General features: G+C 39.6%; 1 protein-coding gene across 13 annotated transcripts in view; it reads right to left on the bottom strand.

The window, feature by feature from the left end:
• The window catches only part of vav2 (vav 2 guanine nucleotide exchange factor), a 222,021-nt gene that overhangs the window by 39,991 nt on the left and 167,055 nt on the right, over positions 1–14,975 (bottom strand). For all 13 annotated transcript variants that reach the window (XM_037753449.1, XM_037753456.1, XM_037753450.1 and 10 more), the window contains exon 4: positions 5,565–5,633. In XM_037753449.1, the coding sequence (XP_037609377.1) occupies positions 5,565–5,633 (69 nt within the window). The remainder of the gene's footprint in view (positions 1–5,564; positions 5,634–14,975) is intronic.

The following is a 14,975-nucleotide window of genomic DNA, read 5'->3' on the forward strand; positions in this document are numbered from 1 at the left end:
TACGTTACATTATTTAGATTGTCTATTTTTCCTAATCCCCAAGTCTCTCTGATGTGGGGTTTGCTTATATATGTTGATCCCACATATGCATTGTACAACATTGTCCTAATTTGTTTTTCTTTTAAAGCATTGTCTACATTGATTTTTCCAAATATTAGCCAGAGGAATCTGTTCTAATGACTGCGTATGCCCATTCACTTTCCCTGATTGTTTCCAACGTTTTGCACAATTACTTGGGGACAAAAGTCGGTCTCTTTTTTTTAATTTTTAGCTCGAGGTTAGAATAAGATTAATGTTAGACAGTAGTCAGGGTTCATGCATGTAGTAATGATAGTTAATGTTAATGTTTCAGAGAGTGTGTGTGTGTGTGTTCTTAGAAAGACAAAGAGCGGGGATATAACTCTTGCCAGTGTAAATCTGTTGCACCACAATTTTACAATTTACGTCCCTTTGTCTCTTGGAGCTTTAGCGGACCTTAATAAATCATTCTAAATCCACTTTGTTTGTGTGTGTGCTTGCGCATGTGTTTGCATCACAATGTATCAGTGAGATAGAAAAGTGGAAGCAAAGTCCTGAGGACTCATGAATTAGGTCTGATTTTCTGTCTGATTACACAGTGACAGGCCAGAGGGTGTCTAGTGTATTCGCACGCAATCGGCCCGTTAGCCTCCGCTCCCAGGCCTCAATGACATAGAGTTACATCAGTTGAGAGGAGGGTCGGAGTATGACTCACCATAACAGAGCTACTTATAGGTCCCCAAAGGCTGCGCTGCCCTACATGTTTCCATTCAAATAATATTATGTTTTCAATACAGGAAGGTTTTTTTTGTGTTAAAGCTGTAATATATTGTGTGGGGCGCTTCGGGCCATCAGGGCATATAACAACATAGATGATGCTGCTGTCACACTGCATCTGTACAGCTGATAGATACATACTGATTGATGCCTTAGCATCAGTGTTTCACTACAGGAAAGGTCATGTGGCCATCAAAATCAAAAGGGTTTATCTTCTCAGGAATATGCCCAGTATATTCCACGGCATTATACTTCTATATTTTGATATTCTGTATGTATTTAAGGAAGGTTTGGACTGATAGTGACGCTATAGGGGAGTTTCAGGGGGTACCACAATTGTTAGGGGATGGGGGAGCATAAATATCTATCCATACCAGGCGACAACCTCCGGTTTTGAAAAGTGAAGCCAATGCAAAAGTGCCTTAAATAGCCAGCAGGGTGCAACACCGCTAGTTGTAAAAAGAAGTCTGATTGTAGAAGATGACCCTAATTCTCACCTGATTTATTACTCAATAAACATTGCAAACATGAGTTTATGGTCTCAATTGCTAGTTTCAAGTGTTCTTTAATACAGCATGATGTTCATTTAGCAAATTTTGGTCCCATTTTAGAGTAAAATAAACCATAAAGCAGGGTATGCTTTAGATGCGTGGCTACCTTGTGATTGACAGGCCGCTACCACGCCGTTGTCCTTATTTAGCATTCAGTTGTACTTAGCTCCACACTCTCTTGTCACTTCTGGTTGTAAAAAAGCAAGAGGGCAACGGCCAAAATGACAATCTCGAAGCTTCAAAATAGCAGTCCACAAACCAATGGGTATGTCAAGGAGACTATGGTCTATAATCACCACCAAACCTCACAGAAATCTTGTCTGTAGTTGACGAAATATCTGTTTTGATAGTGTAAAAACACATTTTGTTACATCCATTTTGCTTAGGTTTTTAGTATTTGTAGTTATCTACCGGCTTTAGACAGACAAATGTAATCAATATGTTCTTCCTGGCCATCTCTAGTTACAAAATAGTATATCCTGAGTGTGGTCATGTGGTAATATAAAGTTGAATTTGAAAAAGTATGTGACTTAATACCTTGCAGTAAATGATGCCTCGACTGAGTTCCATCCATTTCCGAAGCTATTGACTTTTCATACCAACCTGCCCGAGGGATTAATGGAGCAAAATAAACTGCAAGAGTGACACAAAGGGCCTGGTGACACTGTTTGCTTCGGAATGGAAATCTATGTGTGCCGTTCACAGAGGAAAAAGTCCCTTGGCGACTGTGCCCAATCCACCCCCATTTCATGCTTTGTCAACTCCAGGATGGAGTCATTCCAGACAGGGAGGACTGTGAGTTAAACGACACGAAGACTTGACATCACAAAGCCAGAGGGAGGAAGTACGGATCGGGTTTACCACATTAACCCAGGAGACCTCAATTAGGTAGAAGCCTGGCCTCTACCTGACTCAGACACTTCTGCAAACAGATATGGTGCAGGAGAATGCAAACCGGAGCATGCTTCACAAATACACCTGCACCTATCGCAATGCAATTCGGTTTACAGCTGTCATTTACAAGTGAGCTCATACTGACAGCTTAAAGCCTCGATCCACCTCAACTGACATGAATCCTTCTGACATGATATTGTAAATATGGATATCACCCAGCAAGGTAAGTGACCTCTACTAAACCTTGAAAATGATACACGGTCAACCAACAACAAACATTCTCGCATATATTTTAGGCCAAGCTGGGAAGGAGGCTAAATAATGCTCCAAACTTGGGAAAAATGTTGGCGAGGAAAAACTATCGTGGTTTTTTTTTATACCCAAATGAGCTTTATTCTATCGTAGTGTTCTCAGTTGTGAAAGAGAAAATGTCCCTATATACTCAGAACATTCCCCTGGGTGCTCTCAGTGTCATCTACAACATCTTTCCCAATTCGTCATCAATAGAGAAGCTCAAAACTTTATACCCTATGACATCACAAGTTTGAGTTTTAGCACTCTAGTGTTTGGATTTGGGAGAGTTGTTCATGTTTGCTAATAGTTTTTTGGACTATCATAGGCCATAGGAATAACATGTATGAATTTTGAAAATGGGCGAAGTTCCCCTTTAAGTATCTAATAAACTAGCTATATCTTTAAATACATCATTACATTAGTAAGTTATGATCTTCCAGCTATCCCCAGAGGCCTCTGAGGGTAAACCAGTTCAAGTCATTTTGGTGGCCCTAGAGTACAATGAAAGGTTGATCGATCTTTTGCTGCCCGGGCTGCTGGAACAGTTTTCCATTTAACGTTTGGTCTACCGGCATGATCTCGGTTTTTAAATCTCACCCCAAAAATCAATTTTTATAGATTGCTTTCCATCGCACTTAGTATCCTTCGTCGTCTTATCACCGAACTTAATGATGCCACTTTATTGATTTTTATTGTTTTCCATTATACTGCTCTTCCATGCAGCTTTATTTTGTCACACTAAATATTTTTGGTGACACTATTGCTGTTTTATTTCTTACATGCTGTTATTTTTTACGATACCATATGGCCTGTTGTATTATTTTCTTCCTCTGGGCTGATCTTAAATAGTACTATCCATAAAAACTGACTGTTATTACTCTGGTAAGATCATCATTGTCCTCTCCCACCACTCTTGCAGTTCAGTCATGCCCACCCATTGTAAATTATGCATGCATCAATATTTCAGGCTAATTAATAAGTCTTTGAGAGCAGGTTTATTGCTAGTGTGGCCAAGTGTGTCCAACTGTATTAGGTGCAGGACCTGCTGATGAATCAATTATGTGTCTGACCGTTGATGAAACTAAATGCATACATGTTCTTTGTAAAAGGTCAAGAGCAGCATGATTAATTCAATAAGACCCAGCCCTCTGCACCTACAGGTTACATAAAGAGCACCGTGTTACACCACTGACCATTTCAGGAAAAAAAAGCAGGTGAACTCAAGCTCATTGAAGCTGCTGCCATGGTTACAGGGCCATTAATGGAAAGAGGAGATTGTGCGGGTTTGAGGCAACTTAAAGACATAACCACCATCTATAGAAATAATACAGTATATTACGAGCATCAAAAGCTTACTTTTATGCTTTACTGGTAGACTCTTCAAAACTTGTTGCTATGGATACCATTGCTATTGCCACTTTTTCTAACAAATTGAAGTAAGCGGGAGACATTTATTTATGATGTACTTTGAGTAAAATAAGGAACAAGTAAGCTAACTTTAGCTTCTTTGATATTTCATGATGCATTTAGGAACACATCAGTAAATACAGAGACTTGCATGCTAAGACGTCCTTTATCGATACAGAAGAAAAACGTGTGTGTTATGTTATGCCTCTAGCCCACAGGGTGAAAAGATTGATTTTTCACCCCTGTTTTTTTGGTAAATTAATCTTTGAATCAACATGTTTTCAGTATTCCCTCTACTTTCTTCAGGCTCCCTTTTTATGCAGAATTCAGTTCGGTTTTCAGGCTTGCAGGGCTACCTGTACATGTTCAGCTAAGCTGCACTCTAATCCAGCATTAGCCTGCTTGGATGGCGCTCCTCTCCTCTAGCAAGAGCACATCCCTCATCCCCTAAAGAACACCACAATCATGTATTCAGCGGGCATATATCTACAGCCCGCATGCTCTCCTTTCTATCCCCCGCTCTCCTACTTCCTATCTTTCTGTGATGAATGACACCCATCTCAGAGCGGTTAACTAATTATTCTCCATTAATCTGAGTTGAGCGTCTGCTGTCACCGCTGGAACCGCTGCCAACTCCAAGAGACCCTGCGACTCTCTTTCACACCCAGAAAAAAACCAACACACACTCCAAACCAGGCAGACAGCCACAGAGGCAGGCGGAGAGGCAGCCACACCAGAAGCCAGGGCAGAGATGGTGTCACCATGGCAACGGGCAGAGTGACAGAGGCCTCTACGCTTATGTAATTAGGCAGTTAGATGAAATTGGAAGAAGTAGCAATCACCATTCACTTTGAAACATCGAAAGACGTGTGTTACATACATGATGGGAGGAGAATTTTATATATACAGCAGTTCATATGTATTTATTTCTATTATAAAACACTGTTAAAACCAGATATAAAATGTCAATAATGCAAAAAGTCTGCGGGGTCATCATATAGTATTAATTTGATGGCCTATTTGCAGCATAATGAGAAGCTCATTAGCATTCTTACCCAGTTTAAAAGCGTTTTCTGAGCTAAAATACAATAAGAAATGACTTTTTGCAGCAGGAAACAACAACTTTTTAAGGTTAAGGTTAGGGGAAGTCTCCAGAAAATGAATTTAAGATAGTAAATATGGCTGTCAATCAATTAAAATATTTAATCGCGCTTATCTCAAATTAACCGCACATTTTTTATCTGTTCAAAATGTACTATAAAGAGAGATTTATCAAATATTTAATACTTGTATCAACGTGGGAATGGGCAAATATAGTTATTTTGCCTCCTTCACAACAAGCTAGTATGACAGTTGGATTCGTTTGGTTTTTCTAATTTCATATGATGCCAATATCTTCACTCTAGCTTTAAAAACTGAGCCCGCTACAGCCTCTGAAATGTTTTTAAGAGGTTAATTAAAAATGGAAAGTTGCGTTAATGCGTTAAAGAAATTAGTGGCGTTAAAACAAATTTGCGTTAACGCATTATTATCACGTTAACTTTGACAGCCCTAATAATAAAGCATCATCCTAAGTGTCAAAAACAAGTGTATGTTTATGTTTGTTGTGGACTGCATACTTACTCTGCCAGCTCTTCAAGGCTCCGGTACACATCATCCTCATTCAGAGCTGTGTCCTCCGACGGAAAGGGCCTGGTACGCACACACACAAACAGACAGGAAGAGTGAGAGAGGGTACAACATATTAGTACACACAGCCCAGTGTCCTCGGTAGAAATATAACCAGTCAAGAAAACTGCGTGTTCTATCTGCCAGGTTGTCACTCTTAGCTCCATCACTTTGGCAGCACGACGGCAAGATGTATTCAACAGAGGACCCCATCAGTCACGAAACAACATTGTCAAAACACATCAACACACTGCTGCTGACAGATAAAAACACCTGGCATTTCCACACAGCCAACTTCCTCAGGAATTCAGGAAGGACAACAGCCTCTTTTTTTTCAGATGGATGGCCAGGTGCCTTATAAATCCTCTCAGGGGGTTTGGGCAGCTTTCAAGGACCTTCAGGGCCAATGCATAATATGAAATATTGAAAGTTTAGAGCTGTTTTCTTTTTTTTTCTCCACAGCAAAAGTGAGATTCTCTACTTACTTACAGTATATGTACACTTTTTTTTTTGTATAAAATATTATGGTTATGAAACAAAAGCATTCATATCAGCCCATCATTCAATAATGTGAACGATTCCCCCCGGTCCTCTTTTCTCATTCCTGCCCACGCAGCGTCAACAAACACGATTATACTCCTGGGAAGTGGCAGGGCATAAAAATGGAGGACTAATCAATTAGCTCATTAAACGGGGTGGATTTATTTCTTATGTTTTTAAAGATATCTGCTTTCTGCAAACATTATTGTGAAGTGCGTGATTAGATCTCGATAGGCCAACCGTGTTTATGATGTGTTTTTTTTTTCTTCTTTCGCAAGAGCTGATTGCTACAAATTATAGCCTATTAGCTTAATGTTGTGCCGAATTGAAGCTCATTAAAATCAGTGAGGTCACGATCAGCGCTAATCATCAAGCACACTGAAGTTACTGAAACGGAAATAGCGTGTGTTATTAAACTAATCACTGTAATGTTTATAAGAGATACTATGGGTGCTTTTTTTTTAAGATAATTTCTTTGGCATCTTTGCCTTTTTTTGACAGTGCAGAGACACAAACTGGAAATAGGGGGAGAGAGAGATAGAGAGGGGTATGACATGCAGAAAAGGTCCCAAGGCTGGAGTAAAAACTGGGATTTTGCGGTAATGTGCTGTAACCTCTCGGCTACGAAAGCGCTCCATACTCTGGATTCATTTTAATAATACAGGCTATTTCCGTTAACCTCCAAGCTGTAAGGATGGTGCAATGTTTTATGGGAAAAAAAAAAAACATTTAGTTAAGATACTCCTGATACTGACTGGGTTTCCTGAGCGGAGCTCATAGAGGAGAGAGGGAACTTCACTACTCCTTTCCTATGACCCTCTTTAATTATGGCCTATTACTAATACCAGTATGTCTCTCTGCAGCTCACCTACATTAATTCCAATTCCTCTTACTTAAAGTTATGCTTAACTTCATTTAATTTTCTTTTTTTAAAGCTAAATCTATTTTTTTATTTTATTTTTGCTCTTTATTATTTATGGATTTATTTATTTTTATTTTATTTTTTTCTTTCATGTGACCAAGACCAACATTGGGTGAGGGTCCTCTTTCTATGTTTTTATTTCATGTCACGGACACTTGTTATGATGACCTTGATATGATTTCTGCAAAAAATAAAAAAGATTTGGGAAAAAAACAAACAAAAAAACCCATTTGGGGAATAAAACTGTTGAATTTATTGGTCATTATCAGCTTTCAAAGTACCCAAATGCCTCTATACTATGACATTTCTTTCAATTTTTTTGGTTTGTTTGTTGTTAGTCTTTAGGCCTGCGTGTGTTTTCACCATGATTGTGATATTCTGCTGCTGTTGCTATCCACCATCCTCTCCTCAAGCAATAAATCCCACACACGGCAGCAGTCAGCAGTGGTTTCTGCTACGGTAAACAGCCCTGAAAGTTTGACCTTGACTCCCGTCTGAATAATGTAACTACTGAACACATGATTCGTTTTCCTGTGGTCAAAGAGCCATTGGACACACACGCACACACACACATACACTCACCATCATTCAAGAAAGCAATGGAGAATGGATGGTTTCAGGCTCATGGGGGAGAGTGAGGTGCAAGCTGCACCTACGTGTTTGACTAATAATCAGTTAAAAACAGTAAATGCAGGACTGAATTTGATATCCTTTCACTTTAATTCTCAACAATAAAGTGAATCCATTCACAACATCTGAGGTATTTATCCAATGACATTTATATTTTAATAGAATATCAACACAATTTAAGGAGCAAGTTTCATTTCTTTTTTAATTATGTTTATTTTTTTTTTTATAATTGTACTGCTTTATGTGAAGCACTTGGTGACATGAGTGTTGTCGCTGTGTGTGTTGATTATATAATGCTAATTTGTCTCCCCAATTATTACTTGTCACAATTTGGGAACAGCAGGTTTGGACCCAAACGTAGAAAACACTTGATGAAGAGGCAGCAGGAGGTGTTCAATGATTTAATGACGAAAAATAAACTTACGGGAGGCAGTCCAAAACAAACCAGGAGCACTAAAACACTGGAAAACACTAGTGACTTCCCATAAGGATGAACTGACAATGAACCAGGGGAGACACACAACACAGAGAGCCGGGTGATTAGACACAGGTGGAACAAATCAGGGCGGGGCAGACAATCACAAAGGAGGGAAAACACACAAAGGCAGGAAGTAAAACAAAACATGACACGTGAGGTGTGACCCTACAAAATAAAACAGGAAACAGAGTTAACATAAATTAATAACATGAGACCAGGAAAAAAAAAACACACAACAGAAAGAAAAAAAAACACAGAAAACAAAAACTCTAGAAATGATCACATAAAAACAAAGACATGAAAGATCACAAGGTAGCATTACATGCTACAGCCTCTAAGAGACAGTAAAGTCGGTTGGGATGCAATCCAATCGTATGCAGAGGTGGTTGCAGATGATTGATATAAGGCACAGCCCTAGTATAAATGAATGGATGTCTCCAAATTAGATAGTTCAAGAAAGATGTTGTAGCAGGAAAGAGAGAACACAGAGAAACAGAAAATGTCTATGTGTGTCGTAGCTGACTGTGAACTGAGCTGGGATGTGATATGAACAGTTCAGTGTCAGAGACCAAAGCTCTCATAAAAGGCATTCAACTCTCTGTAAGCAATCATATAAGAAATATGCTGACTGTATTTAACCTAGATATGATCAGATGACACTATATTGCGATGCCACGTCTTCGTAAAGAGCAAACATCTGTGACCGGTTGGTGTGTGAAGGCCAAACATCTCACTGAGTGACGGTTATACTGTGAGGGTAAAAAGCAATAAAACCAACAGTTTGTCTTATCATTTGAGCTGTGCATATGTGCAGGTTTGTGTGTGTATGTCAAGCTGTGTGGATCAGTGTGACACCGGCAATTAGCCTTTGTGTAATTAAAGCAGTGGTCACACTGAAAAGAGTGTGTCAGCCATCAAGTTAATGAATGCTCAGCTAGATAGTCAAAGGTCAGCTGGTCACCCTGAAGCATGTGCGCACACACACAAACATGCAAAGAATCCTGCAAACTCCACAGTCTTCTCTGATTCATTAACTTTGCAAACTTTCCCATTGACTCTATTAAAACCTCTGCATTTCCAAAAGCTAATTACAAGTACTATTATTAAGGAATCATAATACAAAAACGGCCTCGTCTGATTTATGTTACTTTCTCACTCACCGTTATGAGCAGAAACACAGCGCAGGAGGTGCTTCCCTCCAGAGCGTAATAACACACCCACATCTGATGGCCCCCTCCAATGAAATGTGCATTATATTATAAGTTATTAATGGAGTCCCGCAGGGCTAAATTTAATTACATAGTAGTTTGCGGAGATGTGCGCTCATATGTATCACCCCGGTGTTGTTTTGCGGAGCCAAGCACTGCCCAACGCTGCCGTTTTCATTTCGCCTAAATGGTACAACCAGGTGTAATTGAACTGTGTTTATAATTTCATCAGGACTCCGATGATGAGCCGTCTCTTGGCTATTCAATAATGCTCTATTGTCTTTCCTGCAAGCATGTTGTTCAGGCCTATACCCTGTGCGGTAAACCAGACTGGATTTTTATGGTTTTTCTATGTAATCAAATGTCTATTCAGAGAATACAAAGCGTGTTTGTTTATCTTTTTACATTTCTGATTATCATCTGCCGCTGATGTTGTCCCCCAGCCCTCCTGATTTGGCTTATTCAAGTGTTTGCTTTTTTGTATTTGATCTGTATTGGTTGAGTACAACTGATGCTTTTAGGTAAAAAAAAGAGGAGAATATTGCTCTCTTTGTTGGTTTAGATGTGATCCAGAGATTTGTCCGACCACATCAAATAGGCTGTCTGTGTTCAGCAGGTAGATTGAGATAATTATGTTACAGCAAAATGTCTCCATTCAAATCTTTGTCAGAAGTGGTTCAGTTAGGTCGCTTCGAGCATCTTTTTCCCCATCTCTCTTCTTCGTTTATCTTTAATTATTAGTTTATCTGTTTTTCTTTGTCCATTATTAAAGGGGCTACATCGTACTTTTTTTGTGTTTTGTTGGTTTAGTGGGTGAGCTGCTGCCTTGGTGATGCATTTCTTTTGTTTGGTTTTGATTTAACTGTCAGTTTTGTCCACCCCGCGCTGTTGGGGGCCCGCACGTTGTCGGCAATAGTAAGCGCCCTGGCGCATAACTTGTGAGCTCCTTCTGCACTGTAATTTGTTATTTAACGCCATGCAACCTGTTCATGCCAGATTGAAGTGTTTTAACTGTGAAAGTAATATTTTTTTAATAATAAAGATTTATATTTTTAATATAACACTATTCCCTGGGTGCCTTAAGGGAGTCTGAACCTGTCGCCTGTGGTTATGGGGTGCTACGTTTTGATTGCTTTATTTTACAAGTCCATCATTTCCTAATAAATTGGTACTAATCAGATGAAAACAAATAGTGACATTAGTTAATTAGTACACTTGTTATTCATTAATTCCAATGAATAGCAAGCCTATCCTAGAGAGTCTTTTAGTTAGTGCAGTAGGCCTACATGTGTCAGCAGAACATGTACAAATATGACATTTATTATTACTTATTGAGAATAAAAAATACATTTATAAAAAAAACAATGAATGAATATTTACTTGGATTTAAATTTAATTTTTCTTCAAGGAAATTAGTCTTTTTTAAATATATATAATTTAATTTCTACCAAATGACTTAGCTCTTTCAAGGAAACTTATAGGAAGTTATAAGGAAATCATGGACCACTAAAATACAGCATTACCTGTTTTTTTTCACTCTGCCGTGTGGTAGTGAGGGGGCTTTGAGAGAGGCATGAGGGATTGGATTGGGAGTGTGCATTTTTGTTTGATTTGATTAATCACAAAAGAAAAAAAAAGAAAACATAAATAAATTGTCCTGCATGTTTTGGCCAGGGCACAAATGAACAAGAGATGCATAATCTCAATTAGGCTTTTCTGGTTAAATAAAGGTCAACACGAACACAACATTGCATGACGGCCCAGATTTCACATCCTAATCTTCTCCGACACAGCTCTTTACTCGACAAACAGTCTCTCTTACTATCCTGCCTTTTCATGGCTGATTTGTATCATGTCTAATTCCATCTGCATTCCTTCCTTAAAGCCAGTGCTGGCGTAAAGGGAATGTGTGCTGGACAAGGCCTCAGTGAGCAGGTCCCATTGATCAGCTATTGTCGAACAGCGGAACAACAGTGTAGCCGTTAATTGTGAACGCAGCTCAAATGGTCGGAGTTGGTCGGAGCAGTTTCACGTCCCATGACACGGCTCTGTTTCTGCAGGGGTCGATAAATCGCTGGAGCTCGAGCTAGCTAGTGCACTTTGCCACTTATTGCACCATGCCTGTCCATAAACCCTCCCGCTCTTGCCTGGGGAGGATGTGTGCAAAATAACATATGAATAAGAACCTCTTTCTTTGCATGTGTGAATTTTTTTCACAACAGTTACTAATGACATTATAGCACACGCGCTGCATTCAAACACGAGTGAAACATGAGGAGTGGATGTGCATTGTGATAACTGCATGCTAATGTGTGTGATGTAGATCAGTGCCGACAGGAGGAGGAAAGGGAAGGAGGGAGGAAAAGTGCAAACAGTGATTCCTGACAGTGTGGCTGCTTATCCTACTCCTGCTGTGCACGGAGACCTCCTCATGTTAAAAAAAAACAATGTAGAAACACATTCACATCTACTGTATCGCACCTCTGGGCGGAGTAAAAATAAATGTAAATTGCATCTTTCAGCAGCAACTGTAAAATGCACTTTCTTAGCTGTAGTGGCTGTCAAGTCACAAATCCAGCACAGGAAAAAGCTGAAAAAATTATTAAATTAAAACCATGAAAATGTCAGAAAATTATTAAACAACTAAATGTTAGCTGATTAATCAATAATGAAAATAATCATTGGTTGCAGCCCCAAATTCACTTGTGTGTTTAGAAATCACTCCTAGCTCTAACTAGGCGATTGGACGAATATATCGGCTATCGACTAAGTACATCGCTGGTTGTTTTTTAATTTATTTACTTAATTTATTTTGCTAATTTAATTGTCTTTCTCTTGAGAACAGGTGAGCCGGTGCTCAGCGGGCAGAGAGAGAGAGACAGCGGGGAAAAACTGTGTGTAGATTCACATCTAACTCAGTGAATTAGTGAGTTATTTCGACCAAACAAGAGTTGGTGATTGTTGGAACAGTAGAAAGACTAACCAAGAGGGTTTTACAATCCGCCCTGTATGCCCAATTCCTATGACAGCATGTACTATGCTTTAATTGTTTGCAACTCTTCAGCAATGTAAATGAGTAAATATACAACAAATAAGAACGCCATGTTTGCCGTACCCACCATTTTTCTTCTATTTGGACATTTATTTATTGTTAGCCGAACTGGCTGCACTTCTGGTGTAGATTATCAGTTAGGCCCACCAATAGGTGAGGTTTTAGTTGAGTATACTCCTAAATTTGATGTCATTCAAAACCATTACACATGCACACACAAGTCTAACATAGCTTTAATTAAAAAAAGAAAATCACGTTTAAGGGAAGTATATACCCTACATCCCGTACCGTAAAGGACTATCTAAAGCCCTCAGCAAACATCCTCCTCATCTGCTCTCTGTCTTGACGCTGAGCTGAGGTCTCACGCACTCTACGACCCTGATCCCCGGAGCCCACCACACACACTCCAACAGCATGGATCAGTGATGAACTAGGACAGCGAAGCGCGAGCGGGTTGAAGGGTAGCTGAGGACAGTAAAGATAAGTGGAAGGGGCAGCTGAATAACAGGACGGAGGATGACGCAGGCCTATACTGTACAGATAAGCCGTGAGAAACACAAGGTCAACTACCAGGATACACAAAGAGATGGGAACATGAGGCCTCACCATAAGAGGATTTAGGACTTTTGATTGACAGCTTTTACGATAAATTGTTCACAGATGAAGGGATGTAGACAGTATCAAGGATGTAGGTTTGGTTTCAGAAGTGGGGTAAGGACAAAATGAAGTCAGAGGTTCTTCAACCAGACCAAATAAAAAAAAAAAGATCAAAAAGGTTATAATGATTTTTCATAAAATGAAAACACACTGTGAAAGGGTTAAAGACCAAAACACGGACAACTCCCAGACCGGACAACGCCGTGGTAGCGACTTGTCAATCACAAGGTAGCCACGCCCTAAAGCATACCCTGCTTTATGGTCTATTTGACTCTTTTTCATCATTTACTAAATGAACATCATGTTGTATTGGAGAAGGCTTAAAAGTAGCATTTTAGACCATTAACTCATGTTTACAATGTTAACTGAGGTAACAAATCAAGTAAGAAGTAGGGTCATTTTCTCATAGACTTCTATACAATCAGACTTCTTTTTGCAACCAGAGGAGTCGCTCCCTGCTGACTATTAGAAAGAATGCAAGTTCCAGGCACTTCCGCATTGGCCTCATGTTACAGACTCAGAGATAACCTACCAGAAACAATTGAAAGCAAGCTTATCTTAATTTTTTGTTATAGACTCAGACTCATCTGTATTACGTAAGATGGATAGTAAGAGAGTGAGAGAGATTTGAAAAAGTCAAAAGATGTTGAGTTGGGGGAAAATAAATATTGGGAATGTTGAAAAAAGAGGAGAACAATTCAAGCTTGTTACAGAGTCCACATGGACGTCAGCATAAAACAGAGTAGAGATGACAAGACGAAGGAGAAGAGAGTGTACTGTGCAGATAAATATCTGATGGTGTGTCTAGTGTGTCTCTAGACGTGCCGAGGAGCATGCAAAACAATGCTTTCATTTCCCAACTTGGGCTGGAATGCTGACACAGTGACTGAGACTTGAACTATCGATGCTGACGATTACAGCGAACACACATCAAAGACGAGATCAATTGGCTTCAACAGAAGGTCAATGGACATGCCTGTGGCAATGTTACCCAACACAGTGAGGAACTCTCTGGCCCTTCGAAAACACAATGGATGGCCTAATGTGGTGTCTGCACATAAATGATCGGAGACTGTGGGGTTATTGTCTGGGCATCGAGACTTCCAGTCTGAGGAACTAAAGCTGAAAAGATCATTTAAATCGCTTTCCTTTATACAATATGTTCTTCCCTATTAGCCTCTAAATGGGGCACCCCGTCAATTAAGACATTTCACACATGAAGATCAGTACATCCATCTGGCCTCTGCTGCTTCAATTTTAACTACTTTTTTTCTCACAAACCTTCCAACTTTATAGAAATGCAATTCTAAATCTCGGGAGTATCCCTCTGAAGGTGTTCAGAGACACAGACAACATCCTGTGACACGTGGAGTTGAACTGAAACAATAAACCCTTTATAATCTTATTCTGAAAGGTGTTATACATGACCACATTATTGCATAAGTAGACCTGGAGGGCATACACTACTTGCATGTCTGGTAGGGTATACGTTTAAATGAGTTATAGCATGTGTCAGGCTTGTTCATAGTTGACAGGGGCTGTGAAGCGAGACAGAAGAGATCTGTCAGGTCCTTGTGACCTTTGAATGCAGCTGACCTTGCCTTGGGCAGAATTACCAAGAAGCGGGTGAGGAGACCCTTTAGAAAGGCCAATTGGGGTCAGTGAACATCTATGTTGTGTATAAGTGCTCTGCTTGATAGCAGCATCCTGTTCATACTGTCATACAGTATGGCCTAGGACGTCATTACGCATTTGTCATATGCCCATGTGCGCATCTACAAATCCTATAGTGAAAGCAGTAAGAGACGGACTAATGCTTAAAGGTGCTAAATTCGAAATTCAGAGCATTAATATAGTAGCAAATAACTATTTGCTATGT

The sequence above is a fragment of the Sebastes umbrosus genome, chromosome 19 (assembly GCF_015220745.1).
Source record: "Sebastes umbrosus isolate fSebUmb1 chromosome 19, fSebUmb1.pri, whole genome shotgun sequence".
Lineage (NCBI taxonomy): Eukaryota > Metazoa > Chordata > Actinopteri > Perciformes > Sebastidae > Sebastes > Sebastes umbrosus.